The 22,643-nt window shown below is 38.8% G+C and overlaps 1 protein-coding gene and 1 pseudogene across 2 annotated transcripts in view; one reads left to right on the top strand and one right to left on the bottom strand.

The window, feature by feature from the left end:
- SUGCT (succinyl-CoA:glutarate-CoA transferase) overlaps window positions 1–22,643 on the bottom strand; it is a 771,296-nt gene that overhangs the window by 738,124 nt on the left and 10,529 nt on the right. For both annotated transcript variants that reach the window (XM_023517742.1, XM_023517743.1), the window contains exons 2-6: window positions 18,604–18,655; window positions 17,149–17,222; window positions 10,120–10,205; window positions 9,124–9,174; window positions 1,466–1,586 (exon numbers count right to left, since the gene is read on the bottom strand). In XM_023517742.1, coding sequence (XP_023373510.1) covers window positions 1,466–1,586; window positions 9,124–9,174; window positions 10,120–10,205; window positions 17,149–17,222; window positions 18,604–18,655 — 384 coding nt within the window. The remainder of the gene's footprint in view (window positions 1–1,465; window positions 1,587–9,123; window positions 9,175–10,119; window positions 10,206–17,148; window positions 17,223–18,603; window positions 18,656–22,643) is intronic.
- LOC105887773 lies at window positions 5,221–7,292 on the top strand (annotated as a pseudogene).

Here is a 22,643-nt window from a genome sequence, read left to right as displayed (position 1 = left end):
CCTTTAACTCTTGGGCTGAAGTGATTCTCTTGCCTCAGCCTCCCAAGTAGCTGGGACTACAGGCATCCACCACAATGCCCAGCTATTTTTTTGTTGCAGTTGTCATTGTTGTTTAACAGCCCAGGCCATGTTCAACCTGCCTGCCTCAATGTATGTGGCTGGTGCCCTAACCACTGAGCTACAGGCACTGAGCCTATAACCTTCTACTTTAAGAGTCACTTTTCTACATTGCATCCCTAATTAATAACTAGGCACTTATATGTAAAACTAAGTAACACTAAGACTTTCTCCCTTGTAGCATAAAGATACACGCGCACACACACACCCCCCAACATACACACCAAGTTCACTGGCAAGGGCTGAACAATCAGAAGACTTAATAGCATTCTTTTCCTTTCCTTGGTTTAGTGCTTTGAAATACACTAAAGGGATATGCTGAGCTCCTGTATTATCTTCAAGCCAATTAATATTTTACCTGTATATGAGTGAATAAAAGTATAAATATCTGTAAAACATCAATATAAAATTGCCAAGACTGTATGCAGACAATTCAAAGAAGAAATACAAATAGGTTAGTGTTCTTTGATAGTTAATGTTCAGTGTTCAGTCTGCTATTCCATGAGCATCCGTTTTTCCATCTGTTTACATCCTCTGCAATTTCTTTCCTCAGTGTTTTGTAATTCTTCCTGTAAGGTCTTTCATTTCCTTAGTTAAATATATTCCTGGATATTTTGTTTTCTTTGATGCTACTGTAAAAAGCATTGTGTCTTTGATTTTATTCTCAGCTTAGCTGTTGTTGGCATACATGAACATTGTTGGTTCATGTACATTGATTTATTAACCTGAGACTTTGCTGAATTCACTAATTCATTAAATACTACTCAGCCATTAAAAAATGGTGACCTAGTATCTTTTTTAAACAACCTGGATGGAATTGGAGACCAGTATTACAGGAGTGGAAAAACAAACACCATATGTACTCAGTACTAAATTGGAACTAGTTGATCAATACTTTTGTGCACATATGAAAGCAAAACTCAACGGAATTCAAATAGGTGGAGTGGGAGGGATGGGTAAACTACCACCTGACAAGTGCCTTGCATACTTTCTGGATGAAGGACACACTAAGAACTTTGACTTAAAATATACAGAGGCAAACTATGTAACCAAAACATGTGTAATGCTATAATATTCTGAAATTTTTATAAGTTAATATTCAGCAGCCTAAATGGCCTGAGTAAAGGGAAAGTCAAATCACTTTAAACCAGTATCAGCAGGAGGTTCCATGTAAGAAAAGAAAAAGATGAAATTAAAAAATCTATTCAGTGGGATGCCACACTATCTCCCAGCTTCTCTCTCTCCCCCTCCTTCTAAAATATAAAATAAACTTATACTTTTATATCCTAAAAAAAAAAAAAAACCAAGAAGAAAATCTGTTCACTATCGGGAGATGGGGTTGGAATACCTGTGATGGAACAGTAGACGATGTGAGGAGCAATCTTGTCTATATCTTCATATCCCAGGCCCATAGCAGACAGTTTTCCAGGGACATAATTTTCCACAAATACATCACAAATAGCTGCAAGCTAAAGGAAGAGGTGTAGACAAGTCAGGTTTCTAAATTTTCGACAAATCTCTACATGACAGAATTTTAATTCCAGTAAACACAATTGATCCTCACTTTATAATAGTCTAGAAAAATCATAGAAGACAGATGAAGTAGAATTAGATAAATGTAAAATCTCAGGCCAACTACTCAAAGTCTTATTGTCAGTAAAATAATGGCTACAAAATTTTTTGTAAATACATGGTATTGAACAGATTCTGTTTCCTTTAAATATAGCCTAGATAAAGGTTACATGCTCTGTCCAAATATACTCTCAAATAATTATGTAGAAAAATTAGAAAATAAGCATATAAAATATATTTTAAAAATCTTAAAAACTTCTATAAAAAAAATACAATGTCTTTTTCTTTTTTTTTTTCTTTAAGACAAGAGTCTCACTTTGTCACCCTCAGTAGAATGCCATAGTGACATAGCTCACAGCAACCTCAACTCTTGGGCTCAAGTGATCCTCCTGCCTCAGTTTTTCTATTTTTAGTCTTTTCTTCAGGCTGGTCTCAAACTCCTAAGCTCAAGCAATCTACCCATCTCAGCCTCCCAGAGTGTTAGGATTACAGGTGTGAGCCACCGCGCCTGGCCTAAATACAATGTCTTTACTACTCTCCATCCCTATTATGTAACAGTCCTCATTATAATATTCATTTAACACATGTAAACATGATTCTGAAATGCTTTCATACAGTTCAAACACTTTCTTTCCAATGAGTTTTAAATGTATTTATTTATTTTTCTTTTTAGAAACAGAGTCTACCTTTGTCACCCTCAGTAGAGTGCTGAGGCCTCACAGCTCACAGCAACCTCCAGCTCTTGGGCTTAGCCAATTCTCTTACCTCAGCCTCCCCAGTAGCTGGGACTACAGGCGCCTGCTACAACACCTGGCTACTTTTGCAATTTGGCCAGGACCGGGTTCAAATCCGCCATTCTCAGTGTATGGGGCTGGCACCCTATTCACTGAGCCACAGGCACTGCCCAAGTTTTAAATGTTTATAATGAACCATTGGAGTCTATTTTTTAACTATTAAACTATAGCCCAGTCAACCAGTAACTATCAGAAATAGGATCCATATTTTGATTCCCAGACCACTGCTATATGAATTAGAGGGCAATGAACTGTTATAACACTTAGTTTTAATTTTTTTTTCAGAATTTCAGTTGTGACTGCTTATCTGTCAAAGTCCGTTTTTTAACCAACACAAAAATTATACTAGTTCACCCACGTAAATTCATTATAGTCATTCTTGAACACATCCAGGTGTCTGATAACTATTTAATAATTTTTTAATTGCCATGTTAACATAGATTTAGATACTGACTTAAGGATAGTCACACATATATAAAGTAACATAACAGAATAAGAATCTAGGTTGGGATGGCCAAACCTTTTCTATGAAAGTCAAATAGTAAATATTTTAGGCTTTGCAGGCCACACACATTCTCTGTCACACATTCTTCCTTATTTTTCTTTAACAATCTTTAAAAATGTAAAATCCATTCTTAGTTCATGGGCCATATAAAAACAAGCTTACATAGTATGCCAATATTTGCTATAGACAGAATGTTGGAAGTAGTATAAACTTCAGATTTATACATATAAATAAATTGAGTATTCTTATGTCTATACAACATAACACCAAACTGGAGTATATATACAATTGTCTGACATAACAAAACTGGAGGCAAGGTAAATCTCAGGAAGTATCTCAAGGAAGTAAGTTGTCGTTGTTCAGAAGGGTGGAAAGCTGAAGCCCAGGTGATCACTTCTCAGGAGAGGTATAAATAGGTTCAGACATAGGGCAGAAGGCCAGTGCAATGGCTCACACCTATAATCCTAGCACTCTGGGAGGCCAAGGAGGGTGGACTGCCCTGAGCTCACAGATTTGAGACCAGTCTGAGCCACAGCAAGACCCCATCTCTAAAAGCAGCTGGGCATTATGGCAGGCACCTGTAGTCCCAGCTACTCGGGAGGCTGAGGCAAGAGAATCTCTTAAGCCCAAGAGCTTAAGGTTGCTATGAGCTATGACGTCACGGCACTCTATCCAGGGCGACATAGTGAGACTCTGTCTCTAAAAACAAACAACAACAACAAAAACATACATGGTGTATAACAAAATGCCAACATTATTTCATCTAAGCACAGGAATAAGTAAGAGTTCATTAATTATTCTTTCAACTTTTCTGACTGTTTTAATTTTTGTAATAAAATATTGGAGTAAAACAAAACCCATGGCATTGCTCTGCTGACAATACATAATATATGCCCATAATTAGGATACTGTGACTTTCTAATTAACACAAAAAATCATTTGAAATTTCGGGTGTCACGTTTGAGAGTTATCAAATCATATTGCTAAGACAATGCTAGGCTCCACATAGATTTTCTAAGCAGAACTTTGCTTTTTGCACTACCTGTTTTGGTTACCTGAGTTGACAAAGGAGTAATACATTTTGGAGCTCTCATGTGTCCAGCTGATTGCCTTGTATAATACTTTGGAACTGTTTCTATACTGGACTCATTATATTAACAATCATAGCCACCAAGGCCTAAGTGCAGGGGTTTTGTTTGCTTCCCATAAGGCCAAAAGAGAAATCCATTCCAGATGGCTCAGTGCCCGTAGCTCAGTGTTTAGAATGCCAGCCACATACACTGGGGCTGGTGGGTTCAAGCCCGGCCTGAGCCTTCTAAATAACAATGACAACTACAACAAAAAATAGCTGGGCATTATGGTGGGTGTCTGTAGCCCCAGCTGCTTAGGCAACTGAGGCAGGAGAATTGCTTAAGCCCAAGAGTTTGAGGTTGCTATGAGCTGTGATGCCACAGCACTCTACCAAGGGTGACATAACAAGACTCTGTCTCAAAAAAATAAAAATAAATAAATAAATAAATAAAATAAAGTATATTTTGGCAGTGCCTGTAGCTCAGTGGGTACGGTGCCAGCCACAGACAGCAAGGCTGGCACGTTCAAACCCAGCCTGAACCAGCTAAAACAACAATAACAACAACAAAAAAAATAGCCGGGCATTGTGGTAGGCACCTGTAGTCCCAGCTACTTGGGAGGCTGAGGCAAGAGAATTGCTTAAGCCCAAGAGTTGGAGGTTGCTATGAGCTGTGATGCCACAGCACTCTACCCAGGGCGACAGCTTGGGACTCTGTCTCAAAAAAAAAAAAAAAAAAAAATCCATGCCAGAAAGAATATAAAATACTAGGCAAAAACATAATATTTTCCTCTACGTAGTATGATACATTACTTATGAACAGAGTAACTAGCTAAAAACAATAGACATAAATAATGTCCCCAGGGAATCTATTTACCTTTAATGTGAGTTGAAATAGACTGAATGGTTATGAATATGATTTGAAGATAATCCAAGCAGCTAATGGAATATAATTTTAAATTGTTACAATCTTGTAGAGGACACTGGCTGTTGCTCAGGCTGGTCACAAACTCCTGACCTCAAGTGATCCACCTGCCTCGGCCTCCCAGAGTACTAGAATTACAGACATAAGCCATCACTGAGCCTGGCCTAAAATGTAAAGTATTCTTTAAAACAAATCTGAAACCTTGACTACTCAGCATATATTATCAGAATATTCTGCAATGGAATCAAAGAAGCAGGACTATGAGTACTGAAGATATTATGAAGAAACACAGAACTGAAAAGTGTTAAAGGTAAAACAATCTCCTAGATAAAAATAATAATGCTAACTATTGAGGAGAAGATAGAAAGAAGGGCCTGAGAATAAAGACAGCAGGAGTTGGGTCCAATGTGAGAACAGTCACAACAATAGAAAACAATCTAGAAAAATCAAACTGAATTTCAAAAGAAAAACAAACTAAACCTAAGTCACGCTAAAGATATAGGAAAGCAGGGTGGTAACATAATTATATTTGCAAGGTTGGGGTCCAAAATGTAGCAGAATTTCTAAAAGCTGACCACTCAAGAGACTATAACAAACTGATCAAAATATAGAAGTGGCAAACTTAAAGAACTAGGCCTACTATAACTCATATGTATATGTGGTACACGTCTGGCCTGTGAAAATTAGGCCAACTTAAGGAGGTGATCAATGTAGGGAGGTAGACAACTCTAGTTCTACTATATGTCTAGTGAACAAAAATGCTAAATTGGCTGGCTTGATCCAGCAGAACCAAAGAGGATGGTAACTGATTGTAATCTTAATAATCAAAAATTATCTTTCAGAGTGTGGCACCTGTGGCTCAAGGAGTAGGGTGCCGGCCCCATATGCCAGAGGTGGTGGGTTCAAACCCAGCCCCGGCCAAAAATTGCAACCAAAAAAAAAAATATATTATCTTTCAGTTACCTACATAGATAACGTAGAAGCAGAGCAATGAAGCTAAAGTTGATGCTTTGATAAAACCCAAAAGTTGAGCACTCCTCACCCTCCTGGAAAATGGCTGGTGGTCACAGGGACTTAGGCTTAGCTGGGAGCTCCAGAGGGAGTCAGGCCATGCAGGGCATCAGTTTGACCCTAGTAGAGTCAGTGCTGAGGTCTGCAAGATGTTTGTTGTGATGTTTCACATCTACATCTCTTTACCAACCAATAAATCAGGACACAGACACAGCTGCTAGGACCATCGCTGACCCTAGCACCTCAAACATTAAAGGAAACTGATGATGTCTATGAAAAACATAAGAAATAAGATGATGTAAACCAGAAAAAAATGCCTACAGCAGCTTCTCCAGAGAGCATTAATCAATAGTCAAGAATTGAGAGATGAAAAAATTGAAATTGTCACACAGATGCTCAAATTGGTGGAAAATCAGGCAAGACAAATGGAATTGCTTTCACAGTGTTTCCAAGATCCTGCTGAAAGTAAGCGAGCCTCGGAGAAAGTAAAGATGGATTCCAGCCAACCAGAAAGACCTTCGAAGAGAACCCGCAGACAGGGAACCAGTGAAAGCCGTGACTTGGCTTGGTGCCCGTAGCTCAGTGGTTAGGGCGCCAGCCATATACACCAGGGCTGGTGGGTTAAAACCCAGCCCAGGCCTGCTAAACAACAACAACAACAAAAAAAAAACTGGCCAGGTATTGTGGCAAGCGCCTGTAGTCCCAGCTACTTGGGAGGCTAAGGTGAATTGCTTAAGCCCAAGAGTTTGAGGTTGCTGTGAGCTGTGATGCCAATGCACTCTACCCAGGGCAACATAGTAAAACTCTGTCTCAAAAAGAAAAGAAAAAAGAAAGCCACGACTTATGTCACATGAAAAATGAGATTGAAGACTGTGATGATCAGCCACCTAAGGAAAAGAAATCCAAGTCAGCAAAGAAAAAGAAACACTCCAAGGCCAAGCAGGAAAGAGAAGCTTCAACTGTTGCAATAGATTGCAATGAAATCACATACTGTTTGCACAACCAAGTGTCTTATCGGGAAATGATAGGATGTGACAATGAACAATGTCCAGTTGAATGGTTTCACTTTTGATGTGTTTCACTTACCTATAAGCCAAAAGGGAAATGGTATTGCCCAAAGTACAGAGGAGATAATGAGAAAACATTGGACAAAAGTACAAGGAAGGATAGACGATTGAGGCAGTAAAGGCCACCTATGTTTTAAAGGGTTATTTGTCTTTTATATAATTGGTTTACTTTCTGAAAATATTTTAGGGTAAATGCATAAGACTATGTGATTATGGCGGTGCCTGTGGCTCAAAGGAGTAGGGCACAGGCCCCATATGTTGGAGGTGGTGGGTTCAAACCCAGCCTCAGCCAAAAAAAAAGACTATGTGATTATTTTTATTTTTATTTTTTAATTTTTTATTTTTTTGGAGACAGAGTCTCACTTTGTTGCCCTCGGTAAAGTGCTGTGGCATCATAGATCACAGCAACCTCAAACTCCTGGGCTCCACCGATTCTCCTGCCTCAGCCTCCTAAGTAGCTGGGACTATAGGTGCCCACCACAACACCCAGCTATTTTTAGAGAGAAGGTCTCACTCGAGCTCAGGCTGATCTCAAATCTCAAACCTGTGAGCTCAAGGCAATCCACCTGCCTGGGCCTTCCAGAGTGCTAGGATTACAGGCATGAGCCACCGTGCCTGACCTGCAATAATTTTTAATTATTAGTATTAATGGTGTATTAAAAGTTGTACTTTGAAAAAAAAAAGTTGAGACTTTGTTCTTGAATCAAATAGATATATAGTTGACCCTTGAAAAACATGGGTTTGAACTGCCAACACTTATACATGGAATGGATTTTTTTCCAAATAAGTATGAATGGAAAATACAGTTCTCATGGGAAGCAAGTCAACCTACACCAAGGGCCGACTTTTCTGTTTTTGGAGACAGTGTCTCTGTCACTCAGGGTAGAGTGCAGTGGCACAGTCATAGCTCACTGTAACCTTGAACTCCTAGATTCAAGCAATCCTCCCACCTCAGCTTCTCAAGTAGCTAGAATTACAGGGATGTGTCACCATACATGGTTAATTATATATATATATATGCAGGGTCTCACTATGTTGCTCAAACTCCTGGCCTCAAGCAATCCTCCTGGCATCCCAAAGTGCTAGCATTACAGGAGTAAGCCATTGCAACAACTGAAGTCCATCTTTTTGTATAAGTGGGTTCTGCTGGGCCAACTGTGGGTCTTGAATGTGCTTAGATTTTGGTATACTCAGGAGTCCTGGAACCAATCCCTTGTGTACTTAGATAAACTATACATCCATTAGATTATATTATAAGCCTCAACAAGGAAGGATGGTAAACAAGTTTCATCTAATGTGATGAATCCAACATCAAGTGCATCAGGAAATAATAGCTAATAGTGAGTGCTGACCACGTGGCATGCACTTTTCTACACACTCTACACATATTAATGGTAACAATGGCCCTAAGATGTAGGTACTATTATTATCCCCAGTTTAGTGATGAAAAAACTGAGCCACAAAGAACTTAGTCACTTATGACATCGACATATATAGCCAGTAAGTAGAAAAAGCAAGATTTGAGTTCCATGTATAGATAAGTGTCCTTAACCATTATGCCTCCCTGCCCTCAAAGAAAGATACTGAGATCAGTAGTGAATATATTGGCCATCTGAGTAAGTGTTAGAAAAAGCTTCGGCTCTCCAGTGAGGTGACTTAGGTTCAAATGTCAGCTTTTCCCCCTATTAGCTAAGTAAGTAATCTTTGAAGCACCCTTTAGAATCCCTGAGACTCAATTCCCTTTCATGAATATGGGAATTGCAATACTTCACTTACAAGGCAAATTTTGAGGATTAGAGGAGATAAGGGAGGTAAAGTACCCAAGCCCAGGATCTGATGCAGAATAGGCACTCAGTCAATAACAGATAATACCATATTTATATACAATATGCAAGAAATTACCAAGCACATTACACTTAAAACTCAAATTAAACTCTTAAAGGTCATTTATCACAAAACAAAAATTTTCATTAAAATGAAGTTTTTAAAACACTTTTACTCTGATGTTTAAATCTCTAATTACAACCTAGGTAGTAAAATGCCCCCCACAGAGCATACTGTACCTCTTTGATAATTTTCACTCCTTTGGGATCCTTCATATTAACAGCTATACTCTAAAAATTAAAATATTTGTGTTAAAATACTATTATAAAGGTTTTTCTAATTATTGACATTCAACAAGAAAGGTTTTCATATCATAGACACATCTCTTAAATTTATTTTACTCATAACAAAAAATTTAAATCATATTTACTCTTCAAAAGTTTTATTTGCAATCACCATTCGTTAGGATGATAGCAAGGATTATAGTAATGTTTTTCAATAATAATACTATAGTAATACTACATAGTAATATTAATTATAATAATAATATAATAATTTTTTTCAGTAATACTAAGTATTAAACAATTAGCAGTCTCCAAAAGAATAACCAATGTAAAGAATCAAATTATTTCTCTCTTTCATAAAATGATTTCTTTTTTTTTGAGACAGTCTCATAAAATTATTTTCATTATAAACTCTTATGAATGGCTCCAGCCACATACACCTAAGGTAGCGGGTTCATTATAAACTCTTATGAATGGCTCTAGCCACATACACCTAAGGCACCAGCCACATACACCTAAGGTAGCGGGTTCAAATCCAGCTCGGGCCCACCATGAAGGCTACAACCAAAAAATAGCTGGGCGTTGTGACGGGCGCCTGTAGTCCCAGCTACTTGGGAGGCGAAGGCAGGAGACTCGCTTGAGACCAGGAGTTGGAGGTTGCTGTGAGTTGTGATGCCACAGCACTCTACCCAGGGGGACAGCTTGAGGCTCTGTCTCAAAAATAAAATAAAATAAACTCTTATGAAATGTTTTAAGTTATTTAGCAGAGAAGGAAGATTAGTACAAGGCTCTACTATTTCTCTTTGGAGACTGGTGAATGAATAAAATTTCACCTTATTTGAAATATTTGCTACACCTACAAAAAATAATAAAATAAGCCATAATGATATCAAAAATTTTGTTATTACAAAAGGATTACCCCAAAAAACTAAAAAAGGGATAGCATCTTACTTTTTTATTTCGGTTAACACTAAGAAAATATGTACTTTCTGTCCTCACAAAAGGTGGCCCCCAAGTTCGTGTATCATCACCAGCTCCTGAAAATAATAATATGAGCTATTAATTTTTAATATTGAAACATCATGAGGCATTTCAAACCAATAGGCTCACTCATCATAGACATCCAAGGGCACCTGAGCAAGATTAGCTCAGCGCAGTGCAATCAGTGGCCTACAGGGGGCCACAGGAGCTTGTTAAAACTGCCCAACTTTTTGGCCTGTTCACATTAAATCACTAAATCTTTCTGTGTTCATTTTCACTAAATTCCATTACTGAAAGGAAATTCTGTTATTTCAAAGGAAATATCCTACTGGCATTTTCACTAACTTCCATTACTGAAAAGAATTCCATTATTTCAAAGGAAATATCCTACTGGCAGTCTTCATATTTAATGAACAGCAAATTTCAAAAGTGAAAAAATTACTCTCAGGGCAGCGCCTATGGCTCAGTGAGTAGGGCGCTGGCCCCACATACAGAGGGTGGTGGGTTCAAACCCGGCCCTGGCCAAACAGCAACAACAACAAAAAAAAGGAGCCGGGTGTTGTGGCGGGCACCTGTAGTCCCAGCTACTCGGGAGGCTGAGGCAAGAGAATCGCCTAAGCCCAGGAGTGGGAGGTTGCTGTGGGCTGTATGACGCCACGGCACTCTACCGAGGGCAATGAAGTGAGACTCTGTCTCTACAAAAACAAAAAAAAATTACTCTCAGATTTTGGCAAGGAAGTTAATTCTTTCAGCATTTCTTGGCATTGAATGTGCAAGAAAATGTTGTGTCTGCAATAGATTTTCATTAAATATAATTTAAATCAGAATAATGATATTGAGTCTTCATCATAAAGTGGCATCTGGGGCTAGGTACAGCATAGTGATTAATAAGTCTACAAAATACTTCTGTAGTAACAAATCAGAAAGGCAAGTTAAGTTACTAAATAGCAAATGTCAATAATTTAAAAGGCCATTTTTAGAATAAAATTTTAGCTTTCCAGGTCTTACTTCAAAGTAGAAGTCTGAAAACATAAAGACAAAAATATAGGGTGTTTTATTCTGGATATCTACTTCATGTAATTCTGAAATGTATTCATGTCTGATGCAAATATAACACTGTAGGGCAGCGCCTGTGGCTCAGTGAGTAGGGCGCCAACCCCATATATAGAGGGTGGCGGGTTGGAACCCCCCAGCCAAACTGCAACAACAATAACAAAAAAAAAAAATAGCTGGGCATTATGGTGGGCCCCTATAGTCCCAGCTACTCGGGAGGCTGAGGCAAGAGAATGACTTAAGCCTAGGAGTTGGAGGTTGCTGTGAGCCATGATGCCACAGCACTCTACCAAGGGCAACAAAGTGAGGCACTGTCTCTGAAAAAAAAAATAATAATAAATAAACAAATATGACACTGTAGAATTACAGAAAAATGAACTTTCTCGGTGCAAAAACCAACCAACAAAGAGCATAGATAGAACTCAGAAATGAATCAATAATTAAAAAGCACAAAACAGAATCAATTAAATTAAGATTTTTACAATATAAGCTCAGATTCAATATTGATTAAAAAAACTAAATGACATGAAGGCTATGTTAACCAGTTTGATGGAAGTGTTTCAGATTGTGTGTGAAAACCCCACACTGTACCCCAGAAGTGCTTTAATGTACACAGTTACCATTCAATAAAAAAAAAAAAACTTATAGGTGTACAGGTAATTATAACAGTGAAAGGATTTATCACTAGCCCCTCTAAAAGAGAGAATTTATGAATATGGGTTAGTTTTAAACGCTAATATTTAAAAGACATAATTAATTTATTAGCCATTAGACTTTCTTTTTTTTTTTTTTGAGACAGAGCCTCAAGCTATCCCCCTGGGTAGAGTGCTGTGGCATCACAGCTCACAGCAACCTCCAACTCCTGGACTCAAGTGAGTCTCCTACATCCACCTCCCAAGTAGCTGGGACCCCAGGCGCCCGCCACAACACCTGGCTATTTTTTTTGGTTGCAGCCATCATTGTTGTTTGGCAGGCCCAGGCTGGATTCAAACCTGCCACCTTAGGTGTATGTGGCTGGTGCCTTAGCCACTTGAGCCACAGGTGCCGAGCCTAGCCATTAGACTTTAACCACTTACACTGATCACGAAAAACAGACAGAATCTTTTGGGGGGAAAAAAGAGGCTGAGAAATAAACTCATTTATTTAAAAAAAACCACACACAAGAACAAAGTACACAGGACAGAGGAAAGAAGAGGCATTAGTTCTAACTGGAGATGAACCAATAATGACACAAAGCAATAAATGCTAAGTACCAAGAATGGCACACTCAAAACATTAAGCGGAAAAAGGAACTGCCAGCGTCCTCTAAGGCAACCTCCCAGAAACAAACCAGTTGGAACAAACTTCATGGGAAATGTGTGTGTAAATATGGATCTTCAGGCTCAGAGTCACAAGAGAGTCCAACCTCTTCCATTTTTTTGAAATTCCCCATGCATTAAAAAAAATTTTTAAAGAAGAAGCAATGCCAAAGTAAAGCTAAAATTCGTTTGTTTTAAATGTTTGCATTCAGGCAGTGCCTGTACTCGGTGAGTAGGGTGCCAGCCACATACACCAAGGCTGGCGGGATTAAGTCCAGCCTGGGCCTGCTAAACAACAATGACAACTACAATAAAAAAAAATAGCCAGGTGCTATGGTGGGTGCCTGTAGTCCCAGCTACTTGAGAGGCTGAGGAAAGAGAATCGCTTAAGCCCAAGAGTTTGAGGTTGCTGTGAGCTATGACGGCAGAGAACTCTACCCAGGGCAACAGCTAGAGACTCTGTCTCAAAAAAAAAAGTTTGCATTCATTTCTCTGGTGGACACGATGTCAGAAGTCTAAATTGGAGGCCTACCTGCCCTTCTCTTCCTCCCATCCTTAGGGTCTAGCCTGGGTTTTGAAGAGGCAGAAGGATCCGTGCCCACGGCACATGACAAGCAACATAAGATTAAAGGTCACAAACTGGTGAAAAACTGGCAGTGTGAGAGACATGTTTTACTTCACTCATGTAGTTCTTTTTTGTTTCTTTTTTTTTTAGAGACAGAGTTTCACTTTGTCACCCCCGGTAGAGGTAGAGTGCCGTAGGGTCACAGCCCACAGCAACCTCCAGCTCTTTGGCAATTCTTTTGCCTCAGCCTCCCAAGTAGCTAGGACCACAGGACCCGCCACAATGCCCAGCTATTTTTTTTTTTGCAATTTGGCCGGGGCTGGGTTTGAACCAGCCACTCTCAGTATATGGGGCCAGTGCCCTACCCACTGAGGTACAGGCACCACCCAACCCATGTAGTTTTTAAAGTTTTCAACTAGGTACCATGATTTCAAAGCCTGAACACATCCTATAGAAATTCACACTGCCTTTCTTAGACGGCCTTTCAACACATTCATTCATTCAGCAGATATTTATTGGGCACCAACTACATCAGAAACACTGCTTTTTGCAGAGCAGACACAACAGTGAACAAAAGACCAAGATCCCTGGGCGCATCATCTTAGCCTAATGGAGACAATCCTTCAATTTTAGCAGCAGCATCTGTTGTCCTGCCCAGCCTACTTCCCTCACTTAGGGTCCCTGCCTGGCCCTGCAGGCATACAGATTATACCCTCTGACCGGCTACCTCTAAGAACCAACGAAAAAAATTATACTTAAGGGTGACACGCTCCATGATTACAAAAATAATAATAATCTAAGTCCTGAGTCAGAAAACTACAACCAAATTTTATCTAAAGAGCTGGAGAAGTGGACACAAAAAGAGACTGAAATTTGAAAATACTACCAAGTTGCTCTTAGTATTCCAAAGTTAGCTTTCCTCAAATCCATATTGAATAAATATGTTAAAACCCCAAAACAATTACATTTGTAATACGAATATTAAAATATATTTGGCAGGAGAGCTAAAGGAACAAGAATAATCAGTCAAAATAAGAACAATAGGCTCGGCACAGTGGTTAGGGCACCAGTCACAGTACACCCAGGCTGACAGGTTTGAACTTGGCCCAGGCCAGTTAAACAACAATGACAACTGCAACAAAAAAATAGCCAGGTATTGTGGTGGACGCCTATAGTCCCAGCTACTTGGGATGCTGAGCCAAGAGAACCACTTAAGCCAGGAGTCCTCAAACTACGGCCGGCAGGCCACATGCGGCTCATTTAGGACATTTATCCAGCCCGCCAGGTGTTTTTGCTGCCACTGCCTGTCCTGCTTAGCAGCCGACTCATCCCGGGCCCTGCAGTCCGGCCCTCCAACGGTCTGAGGGACAGTGAACTGGCCCCCTGTTTAAAAAGTTTGAGGACCCCTGGTTTAAGCTCTAGAGTTTGAGGTTGCTGTGAGCTATGACGCCACAGTACTCTACCAAGGTTGACACAGTGAGACTGTCTCAAAAAAAAAGAATAAACACCTGCTAGGAACAAATTTGATGCCAAGCGTATGGCAATGAGACATCATAAAGGCCTAGAGAAAGAAAGGTCTTGTCTCTCATGGCGGAAACAAAAAGTTACAAAGGAGAAAGGGGTTTAAATATACAGGGAAAAATGACTTATGAAATTAATATAATACAACTATTAGGTTGGTGACCAACTGAAATAACAAGAGATATGAGATTAACTGCTCTAAGAATGGAAGATACAAGAAAACCAATGATTAAAATCAGGAAGTGCTGTTGCACTGAAACCAGATAGCAATGTGAAAATTACAAGCTTTATTCAAACTAGAAAAAGTATTCAGTCAGTATCCAGCCATGATCAAAAGTAATGAACATCACTGACTGGATAAATGAAGCATTATTTCTGGAAAGTAGAACTCACCAGGCTCTTCCACCACCTGACACCAATAAGCACAGGTTAGCTACTTAAAATGTAATAAAATATAACAATACTCAATATTCCCCTTGCTTATTAGAGAATATTCTGCTAACTTCTTTGCCCTTTTAACAAGATCTACTTAGTAGGAAGTTCAATAGTCCAGATCAAAGTATTTTACTTTATGGGTCTTAACAATTATAAATAAGTTGACATAATTATAAATTAGTCTCTTATAAGTCTTATAGATACAGCAATAGACCAGTCTCACTAATTTGAGAATTTTGTTCCAGACCCAAAAGGATCAGATCTTGAAACAAAAATAATAATATAAATTGTTCCAAACTTCCAAAACAAGGTAGTAGACATAAAAAATATGAACTGTATCCTCCCCATCTACACCTAGGTGGAATAAAGCCATTTAATTGCAAAAAACAAACAAACAGGAAAAAAAAAAAACATGGACTGTATACCCCTTTCCGTGCTTATTGGAGAGAAAGGGCACACAATAATGACACTTTTCTAAGCAATTTTATCAATAACACCATGAACTACACACCAAAGTGCTAAGATAGCACTAGATAAAAGTGAGAATTGCAAAACCCCATCTCTATGAAAAATAGAAAAATTAGCAGCAGGGCATGGGGACACACTCCTGTAGTCCCAACTACTCGGGAGCTGAGGCAAGAGGATCACTTGACCCCAGGATCACTTGGCCTTGCTGGGAGCTATAATGAAGCCTCTGCACTCTAGCCAGGGCCACAGAGCTAGACTCTGTCTCAAATTTTAAAAAATGTGATAATTGTGTACACAGATGAAAAACATAAAAGCAGGCTCAGCACCGTTAGCACACAGTGGTTAGGGTGCCAGCCAAATACACCAAAGTTGGGGGGTTTGAACCCAGCCTGGCCAGCTAAAAGAACAATGACAACTGCAACAAAAAATAGCTGGGCACTGTGGCGGGTGCCTCTAGTCCCAGCTACTTGGAAGGCTGAGGCAAGAGAATTGCTTAAGCCCAATAGTTTGAGGTTGCTGTGAGCTATGACACAACAGTACTCTAGACCGAGGGCAACATAGTAAAACTGTCTCAAAAAAAAAAAAAAAAAACATAAAAGCAAAAAAGTGATCTAACCTTTTGTGTGTTCCCCTCAAAACCTCTAATATTATAAAACATAGAAATATTTCTTTTATCAGAAAAGAATGATTTAGATATTTGAGCTTCTTTTTGACAAACTTTGATTCCTTTTCCTCCTCTCCTTCTGTATCCTACTCCTTCCCTTCTCTCCTCCCTTTGTCCTTGCCTTCCCTTTTATCCCACAGTAAGAGAATGTGGTCAGGCCCACTATAATCTCAGTCTCAATAGTAAGGACTGCACAGAGCAACTAGGGTCAAGATCTGAACATAGTGCTTGGATATTCCTTAATTAGCTATGTGACCCTGAATAAATTGCTTTACCTCTCTGTGCCTCTGCTTTCTTGTTTATAAACTAGGAATGATAACATCAGCCCATAGGGTTGTTGTAAAGACTAGATAAACTAAAATAAGCAGTGTTTAGAACTGAGGCTGACACTCTTATAAGTACTGTTATGATAAATGGTGTTATCATTTTTGTTACCAGATGTTATACCTCAGCTTATAACAGAAGCTTTCAGGTGCATAAGAAGAAACTAGCTTAAGCCTTAGCCCTTAGCATATATAGGGTAGAAAGAGATCTTTGGTCTACCTTCAGAGGAAAATAAATAATAGAAAAGAGAAAATAATAATTTCATTTCAATTCTTTCCTCATCCCACTTACAGGTATATTCAATGTGGATATTTAAAGAATTAGTAAAAGTATTAGCTTGTTTCTGTTTTGGGGGTTTTTTTTGTTTTTTTTTTTTTTATGAGACAGAGTCTCACTTTGTCTCCCATGGTAGAGTGCCATGGTGTCATAGCTCACAGCAACCTCAAACTCCTAGGCTTAAACAATTCTTTTCCCTCAACCTCCCAAGTAGCTGGGACTACAGGAGCCTGCCACAACTCCAGGCTATTTTTAGAGACAAGGTCTCACTCTGGCTCAGGCTGGTCTCAAACCTGTAAGTTCAGGCAATCCACCCACCTCAGCCTCCCAAGTGCCAGGAGGAGCCACCATGCCTGGCCCTTGTTTCTGTGTTTTAAAGGGAATAAGAGCTTTACCTGGTCTTTCCACTTTTATGACTTCTGCTCCAAGATCTCCTAAATTCATAGTAGCAAAAGGTCCTGCCAGGACTCTACAATATTAACAACGATAAATAATTACAATCTTAAAAATTTTTATTTAATATAATCTTAATAGTTCAATATACATAAGCTCATATAAAGCTTGTAAGAATCAAATTATTTTTTCTTATTTTAGATTAATATAAGGGTACCTACAATTAGGTAACATTGTTTGCACTTGGTAGGAAATGTTCCAATTTAAATTTGACCTCTTCACCCAGAAGTTGTGCTATATACCTCTACATTGAATCCATTAGGTAGGGACTTAATGAGCCCCTTAACCCACTGCTCCCCGCTTGTGTTTTTCCAATCATGTAGGCAGGTAGTTCTCCATCTGCTAGTTTCAAATTAGTATTGAGTACATCAGATCCAAGAATCAAAATTATTAAAACTGTAATTTGGCCATATGTATCAAGAGCTTTGAAAAAGTATATACCATTTGTTTGTTAGTTTGTTTACCAGGTGTCCTTAAACTACGGCCCGCAGGCCACATACGGCCCGCCTAGGACATTTATCCAGCCCACCAGGTGTTTTTGCCACGGCTGTCTGTTCTGCTTAGCAGCCGACTCATCCTGGGGCCCACAGTCTGGCTCTCCAATGGTCTGAGGGACAGTGAACTGGCCCTCTGTTTAAAAAGTTTGAGGACCTCTGGTTTAGACAGAGTCTCACTCTGTCACCCTCCTGCAATATCATGGCATCATAGCTCAAAGCAACCTCAAACTCTTAGGCTCAAGTGATCCTCCTGCCTAAGCCTCCCCAGGAGATGGAACTACAGGTGCCTGCCACAATGCCAGTTATTTTTTTAGAGACAGGGTTTCACTCTTGCTCAGGCTGGTCTTGAACTCCTGAGCTCAAGCAATCCACCCACTCAGCCTCTCAGAGTGCTAGGATTACAGGTGTGAGCCACTGCACTCGACCTAAAAATATATTCCTTTTGATCTAGTAATTTTATTTTGAGAGATCTGTCCTGAAGAAAAAATAGAAACGAAGGCTTAGATCTATGTACAGGAAGCCTAATCTATAAGAGTGAATTATTTGGGGATGATTAAATAATTATGTGACATTTACATAGTAGAATACTATCACACGTTTTTGTTGAATTTTGAATGACATGGGAAAATATTCAAAATATTCCTTTTTAAAATGTATAAAACTAATTTCAATATGGTTAAAATTTTTGTTTTTTTGATTATATATAAATATTTAGATTGGAAAAATACATTAAATATTACACTAATTGCCGCTTAGAATAATAAGATTATAGGAATTTTTTTTCTTCTCCAAAATTTCACCATAAACATTAAGTATCCACTTATAATCCAAAAAATAAATAAATGTTTTTGAGAAAAGATGAAAAAATAATCACCAAAACAAACATAAGCCAGTACAAACCTTGTTAGATCCAGAATTTTTACACCATCCAATGGCTTTACATTGTCCATACCTGGTAAACAAAAAATATTGGAAGAATACTGATTACTAATTTTCAGAAGAAGGAATAAATAGTTCTTCATACTCTGTTTTAAGTAATTTCTATTACTATCAAAAACAACATTTTTTGTCACAATGATTCTGTTCTACATGTAACAAAGAAATCTTGCTCTAATCCAATTACAAATTGGTCTATAAAAATTAAAGGTTCTAATCCCAGACTATCACAGTTTCATGAAAGATAATTTGTCTAATAAAAGTGAACTAAACAATGACCTCCTCTCAAGTAGGATACTGAAAGTAACAACAAAGAGCTCTGAATATTTATTCTTTCGAGACAGAGGAAACAATAAATTTTAAAAGTTTATTAAACAATTTATAATCAGGTGTATCTCCATTTTTCTCTTCATGCATCAGCTATAAAAATAAGTGGACAGATTAATAATTACCTTAATAATTCAATGAACACATTTAACATCAGCATTAAACCACAAAATCAAATTTTAGCCAAATGGTTTACAAAGTTTAGATAATGATAACTAAGACCAAGAAGAACTAAAGTCCCTATGGGGAAAATGTACTACTGGTTCAGTTTCTTTTAAAGACTTTAATAGAGCAGTTTTACATTCACAACAAAACTGAGCAGAACGCACAGACATTTCTCATATGTTCCCTGCCCCCAAACATGCACAGCCTCCCTAACTTTCAACATCCTCCACTAGAGTGGTACATTTATTATATCAATGAACCAACACTGAGGTACCATAATCACCCAAAGTCCTAAGTTCACTTTCAGGTTCACTCTTGCAGTTTAACATTTTAGGGGACTTTGGGGGGGTTTTATTTGGCCAGGGCTGGGTTTGAACCCACCACCTCTGGCATATGAGGCTGGCACCCTACTCCTTTGAGCCACAGGCGCCGCCCAGTTTTACATTTTGTATGTTTTGACAAATGTATAATATGTATTTGCCACTAAACTATCATACAGAGTAGTTTCATTGCCTTAACGAACATCTTGGCTGCTTCCAAATTTTAGCAATTACAAATAAAACTGCTATAAACATTGTGTCCATGTTTGGGGGGAGGGCATATTTTTGACTCATTTGGGAAAATGAGTGTGGTTGCTGCATCAGATGGTAACATTATCTTTAGTTTTATAAGAAACTGCCAAACTGTGTTCCAAATTGCCTGTACCATTTTTCATTTCCATCAGCAATGATTGGGGGCTCAATATACTTTTTTAAGAATTCTCAGTTCAGGGGCGGTGCCTGTGGACCAGCCCCACATATCAAGGGTGGCGGGTTCAAACCTGACCCCTGCCAAACTGCAACAACAACAAAAAAAAATAGCTGGGCATTGTGGTGGGCACCCGTAATCCCAGCTACTCAGGAGGCTGATTTAAGAGAATCGCCTAAGCCCAGGAGTTGAAGGTTGCTGTGAGCTGTGTATCACAAGGGCACTCTACCGTGGGCAATAAAGTAAAACTCTGTACAAAAAAAAAAAGAATTCTCAGTTCAAATTATTCTTGAAGTTCCTTTTTTTTTTTAATTCTCCATGTAGCCCCATGACTAGTGGATTAAGAATGAGAGTTATACAAGTCACACATTTTCACGTTCACCATCATAGTCTTAAAATGGATCACAAGGAATAAAGTAATTCTCAGTGAGGGAGTTCACAGACCACACTGCTCTAGTAAAGAACACTGGAAGCTCATATAGTAGGCCAATTTATTATTTTATCAGAAATTGCTATCACAGAAATAGGAAATACTTGAAGTCCATGTGACTGTACATGATTTCATTGGAAGCACACTGATGTGGAGAACCAAATTATAATCAGGAAGTAAACTGATGAGGAGAATATCAGAAAAATGAAAGTAGCTAAAATAGTACTTAACGTGGTATATGACTACAGCTTTGGCTCTCAGGAATCACATTTTGATAAATTTGGGGGGTTTTTTATTTCTGTTTTTTTTTAAGACAAAGTTTCAGTATGTCACCCTTCGTAGAGTGCCCTGGCGTCACAGCTCACAGCAACCTCAAAATCTTGAGCTTAAGCAATTCTCTAGCCTCAACCTCCCGAGCAGGTGGGACTACAGGCTCCTGCCACAACACCTGGCTATTTTTTGAGATGAGGTCTCACTCTGCCTCAGGCTGGTCTCCAACTCATGAGCACAGGCGATCCACCCACCTAGGCCTCCCAGAGTGCTAGGATTATGGGTGTGAGCCACTTTGCCCAGCTAAAAGTGTTTTTTTTTTTAACTATTCTGATTCTATTATTCTGGAAAACAGACATTCTAGAAAAGGCAAAGCATTAGAGATAGAAAAGAGAGCAAGGAAAAAAAGAAAAGAAAACAGAACAGAGCTGACAAATACTGGAGACAGAAAAAGAGAACAACTTCAAACTTTTGAGAGGTAAGGGAACTGTTCTATATCTTTAATATGGTGTTTGGCTGCATGACTCTATACGTTTGTCAGAACTAATAGAACCCTATGCCAAAATGAGAATTTTACTGTGTGAAAATTTTACCTCTAGTAAAAAGAAACTGTCATTAATATACTATATATAGTATAATATAATAGGAAACATGACATTTCACACCCATAAAACAGAACAAGATGCTTCTTATAAAAAGAATATTCAGAAAATTAAAATGTTATCTTGAAACTTAAAAATATGATAGAAGAATGAGACTGTAATAGAAGGGCAGAAAATAGAGATAAGAAAATTGCAATGAAAGTAGAAAAAAACACAAAATAAAAGTGTGAAGTAGAGAAAAAGTAAGAAAATAAAAGATCAGTCTAGGAATGCCAATCACAGAAAAACAGAACAGCAAAATCAGAAGAAAGAATATTTAAAAAAAACACAAATTTCCTAGGACTGAAGGGCATAAATTTCCACATTGGAAGGTCCTTCCATCTCCTCAGAATAATGGATTTTAAAAAGACACACAGCCTGCACTCTAAGATGCGTCACCCTAAAAATGTGAAACACTGACTTCTCTGACAAAAGAGGACCTAGGGAGGGCATATATAAACGATTGATTATCAGTACAACGTTAGATGTCTCAACAACATTACTGAAAACTAAACCATCAAATGGAACAAAAACTTTAAAATTTTGAGGGGAGATATTATTTCCCTCTTAAATTCTAAACCAAAAGAAGCCATGAGTCATATGAATGTAGAAAAAAGGAATCTTTTCAATCATGCAAGTTTTCAAAAACTTTTATTTCTCAGGCATTCTTTCTCCAGAAGACTTCCAGAGGCAATCTACAAGTTTAGAAAATCAAGAACTATGCAGGAGGCTGAGTAGAATCACCTGAGCCCAGGCCTTTGTAGTTACTGTAAGCCAGGCGTCCTCAAACTGCCGCCCACCAAGGACATTTATCCCGCCGCCGGGTGTTTTTGCCGCTGCTGCCTGTCCTGCTTAGCAGCGGACTCTTCCCAGGGCTGCAGTCCGGCCCTCCAACAGTCTGAGGGACAGTGAACTGGCCCCCTGTTTGAAAAGTTTGAGGACACCTGGGGCGATTCTCTTGCCTCAACCTCCAGAGTAGCTGGGACTACAGGCGCCCTCCACGACACCGGCTATTTTTTGCTGCAGTTTGGCCGGGCCAGGTTTGAACCTGCTGCTCTCGGTACTTGGGGCTGGCACCCAGTCCAATGAGCCACACGCACTGCACCGACTTCTTACGTTTTTGAACCAAGTGTATGTAAAACTTTCATTTCTTAAAAAGTTGGGTAGTACCACAGCACGCTACCAAGTGTAACAAAGTGAGACTCTGTCTCAAAAAAACTTAGGAATAAGAAAGCAGAAGATGGACATCTCTTCAAAATACACTTTCTTAATATGCGGACACTGTTCCTATAATAGTTAGCATGATGTTTTCTTTCTATCTATATTAGAAGTCATGGAAGAAGCTCTGTTCCTAATAACAGAGTTTGACATGTAACTTTATGAGGACGGGATACCTGAAAAATTAGTATCCAATAGAAGACATT

Source organism: Otolemur garnettii, unplaced genomic scaffold, assembly GCF_000181295.1.
Source record: "Otolemur garnettii isolate 467f Iridium unplaced genomic scaffold, OtoGar3 scaffold00119, whole genome shotgun sequence".
In the NCBI taxonomy this organism is placed as follows: domain Eukaryota; kingdom Metazoa; phylum Chordata; class Mammalia; order Primates; family Galagidae; genus Otolemur; species Otolemur garnettii.
The sequence above is the reverse complement of the archived record's forward strand: the minus strand, read 5'-3'. Positions and strand labels throughout refer to the sequence as shown.